A 3,324-nucleotide genomic window follows, 5' to 3' on the forward strand; every position below is an offset into this window, starting at 1 on the left:
AAAGAAAAGAAATCTGATACGTATTCATCTTCTTCATTGAGCTCTGATCCTTCTAGTAGTTCTTCAGATTCTGAGGACAAGGAAGAGAAACAAGTAAAAAGGAGAAAGAAAAAGAAGAACCATTCACATAAATCTTCTGAAAGCTCTCTGTCAAAGGATGCAAAGGATGCAACTGAGAAAGAAAAGATGTACCCTGAAGATAAGCCTTCTTCATCTGGGTCCTTGTCAGAATCAGATCATACTGAAGAGGTGCAAGCAAAGAAGAAAAGCAGGGAAGAACTAGAAAAAGCAACAGAAAAAAAAAAAAAAAAAGAAGAAGAAGCATGAGAAACATAGTAAAAAGAAGAAAACGAAGGCTGCTAGTTCAAGTCCTGAATCACCATAACATTAACAAAAACGAGTACTTCCCTGTGAAGAAAGTGCAGTGCCTAAGGAAATTTCAACCATGAAATTAGGGTATATTTACTATCATGCATGAATTTTCTTGTTTTTAGAATTGCTCCTGGACTGTTCAATAGGCACTCCAACGCCATTATGTGAAAGGGCCATAATTGGTGTTTGAGCATCTACTTTTTCTCCTCTAGTGTGTGATAACCTGGGAGTTTACACACTACAGTCATACTCGTGGCTAAATATTTGGGAAGAAAGCTAATGTTTTTGACTAGAAGAAATGGCCTGATGACTAGTTAAATTTTTTAAAGTAGGAATTACATTAATATTTTGAAATCCTTACTCTGTAGTAAGTGTATCTTAATTTTTCACCCCTTGTATACTTTTTATTTACCTCAGGAAGGAGCTTTTAAGGTGGAAGGAGAGGAGGTTTGCAGTTTCTTTAGCAGAATAGTGTGCCTTTGGTCCTCACACCTCCTACTTTTGTGGACGTGCTTCCCGGGAATGAGCCTGTTTGCCCTTGATTGAGCTTTGGCATCTGTGGACTTTGTCGTCTGCTGCTTTGAACGAACCAGAGAAGACCCTTTGTAGCATGAGAAGCCCCACAGCTCTGAGTTTATACCTCCACATCCATAACAACTGCATGTTTTTTAGCTTTGGACTGTGTTATGTCATTTGAATTAATTTGTGGCCATACTTTGGCTTTGGAGAAAAAGCATTTCACATAGACACTGGTATTTTTGAATTTAATATCTAAAGATTCTAAAGTGCATATTTAATACTGTTTTTTGGGGCTTTTTTTTGCAGAACCGGGGATTGAACTCAGGCCCTTGCGCTTGCCAGGGAAGCGCTTATTCCACTGAGCCATCTCCCTGGCCCCCCATATTTAATACTGTTAAGTTTTATCCAGTCAGAAAAAATTTGTGTAACCAATGACAGTTACTTTATTTATTTATTTTGTATGAATGTTGTTCAAGCTGCAGTGTTTACCTTTTGTCAACTCTTATTTGTATTGTTTCAAGTTAATTATTATGTTTAATGGCACCCTTGCCAAAATATTTAGCATATAAAAAGCAGGTTTTGAGCTTTTTATTTTAAACAGCTTCAAAAATAAACAAACAGCTTCATATTGAAGCTGAGACTTACAAGTTGAGTGGCAGACCTGCTATGCTATATCTTGTTACATAAAGCTATTGGCAGAATCTTAGTAAGTACAGTGTTTTAAAAGTTTGTTGTCTTTGTATATTCATAACAAATTATGACAAGTTAAACTTAAGTGAGAATTGTAAAAAAATAATAAAAATAAATTCCAGAGATTGAAAAATTTCAGGAAATTTAAATGTCTCAGTGGTCTGACAAGCAGCAGTGTTATTCTACTAAAGAGATTAGTCTAGATTCTATGTAATCGCAGACACCTAAGTATTGGGATTTAAAGTAAACCACAGTGGGGCCGGGGAGATAACTCAGTGGAATAAGCGCTTGCCTGGCAAGTGCAACGGCCTGAGTTCAATCCCCGGTTCCACCAAAAAAATAAAAAAATAAATCACGGTATCTCTGCTTGCCATTTCTGGTTGCATGTGTTTTAAATAATTTTATATGAGGGAGTGGGGTTTTTTATTCTCTGGGGAATAGTAGGAATTAATTATACTCTTAATTTTTTTTTTTTTTTTTTTTTTTTTTTTGATACTGGGAATTGAACTTAGGACCTCACACTTGCCAGGCTGGCACTATGCCACTGAGCTATATCCCGGTCCTGTGTTTTCATTCCTGTGCCTCATGATTGCGATATGAAGATGTAGCTCTTGAGACTTCAACCTTGGTTAGCTGTTGCTGGTTATTCTTAAGAATTGAGAATGAGCGGACTTTTACACAAAACCGTGCTGCTACCACAGAGATCCTATTTGTTTGTTAAAATTAATCTATGTTTTTCTTTTCTTTTTTTTGTTGTTGGAACCAGGGATTGAACTCAGGCCCTTGCGCTTACCAGGGAAGTGCTTATTCCACTGAGCCATCTCCCCAACCCAAAATTAATCTAAAAATGAATGTGCTCCTTCCAATTTCTAAAATTTGATCTCTGATCTTTGCCTTGTCTCGGCTTCATGGTGCAGAGCTTCCCTTTGCCTGTTCCATGCTGCCTGGCCTCATACTTCTGGATGCCCACATTATCTCCTTGATTCCTGAGCTCATTTGCATTTCATCATTTGCCCTTTATTTTCCTTGGCTCTATCCCCCTTTTTACTTCATTTTCATCTCTAACTGCCAGTTTTCTCTAAAGGCTAATGCCATAGATTTCTTAACACCATGATAGTTGGAGCAAAATCTTCATTAATTTATTGAAACTGGTATGAATCAGTGTTAAAGTCTGTTTTGAGTGAATGTTGTATAAGCATGGCACCTAACAGAAGGTACCATTTATGAGCTCACTTAGGCCCAGAAGTGTGCTGGGTGCTCCACTTCATCCATACTTTGTGACCATGTTCCATGTGCACATTTATAATATCTTGCTTTCTTGGTATGAAATATACAACAGGCTTTCCTTTCCCTTTTTATAGTCCAGAAATACTAAGTCGCTCACAGACTCAGACTTTGGAGAGTTTGGAATTCATTCCACAGCACGTCGGTGCCTTCTCTGTGGAGAAGTATGACGATATCAAGAAGTATTTAATAAAGGTAAACCAGAATCAAAGTGGTTTTGTGAATTAGTGATGCAACTGCAACATGGCATCACTCCCATGTTCTCCCACTCCTGGTTTTATTTTTTAAGTTTTTTGTGTGTTTTTGTTGTTGTTGTTTTTTACTAGCTCTCTAAGATGACATTTGTATGTGAAGATTGTCCCATTATTAAGATGGAACTTCTTAAGTTTAAGGAGGCATTCAGGGAGTCTTTTTTTTTGTTTTGTTTTTGTTTTTTTTTAACATTTATTTATTTATTTA

General features: G+C 36.9%; 1 protein-coding gene and 1 pseudogene across 5 annotated transcripts in view; both read left to right on the top strand.

The window, feature by feature from the left end:
• The window catches only part of LOC111816023, a 714-nt pseudogene extending 329 nt beyond the window's left edge, over positions 1 to 385 (top strand).
• Als2 (ALS2, alsin Rho guanine nucleotide exchange factor) overlaps positions 1 to 3,324 on the top strand; it is a 98,461-nt gene that overhangs the window by 86,698 nt on the left and 8,439 nt on the right. For all 5 annotated transcript variants that reach the window (XM_023712317.1, XM_004628593.3, XM_023712318.1 and 2 more), the window contains one exon: positions 2,943 to 3,060. In XM_023712317.1, coding sequence (XP_023568085.1) covers positions 2,943 to 3,060 — 118 coding nt within the window. The remainder of the gene's footprint in view (positions 1 to 2,942; positions 3,061 to 3,324) is intronic.

Source organism: Octodon degus, unplaced genomic scaffold (genome assembly GCF_000260255.1).
Source record: "Octodon degus isolate 3935 unplaced genomic scaffold, OctDeg1.0 scaffold00025, whole genome shotgun sequence".
Lineage (NCBI taxonomy): Eukaryota > Metazoa > Chordata > Mammalia > Rodentia > Octodontidae > Octodon > Octodon degus.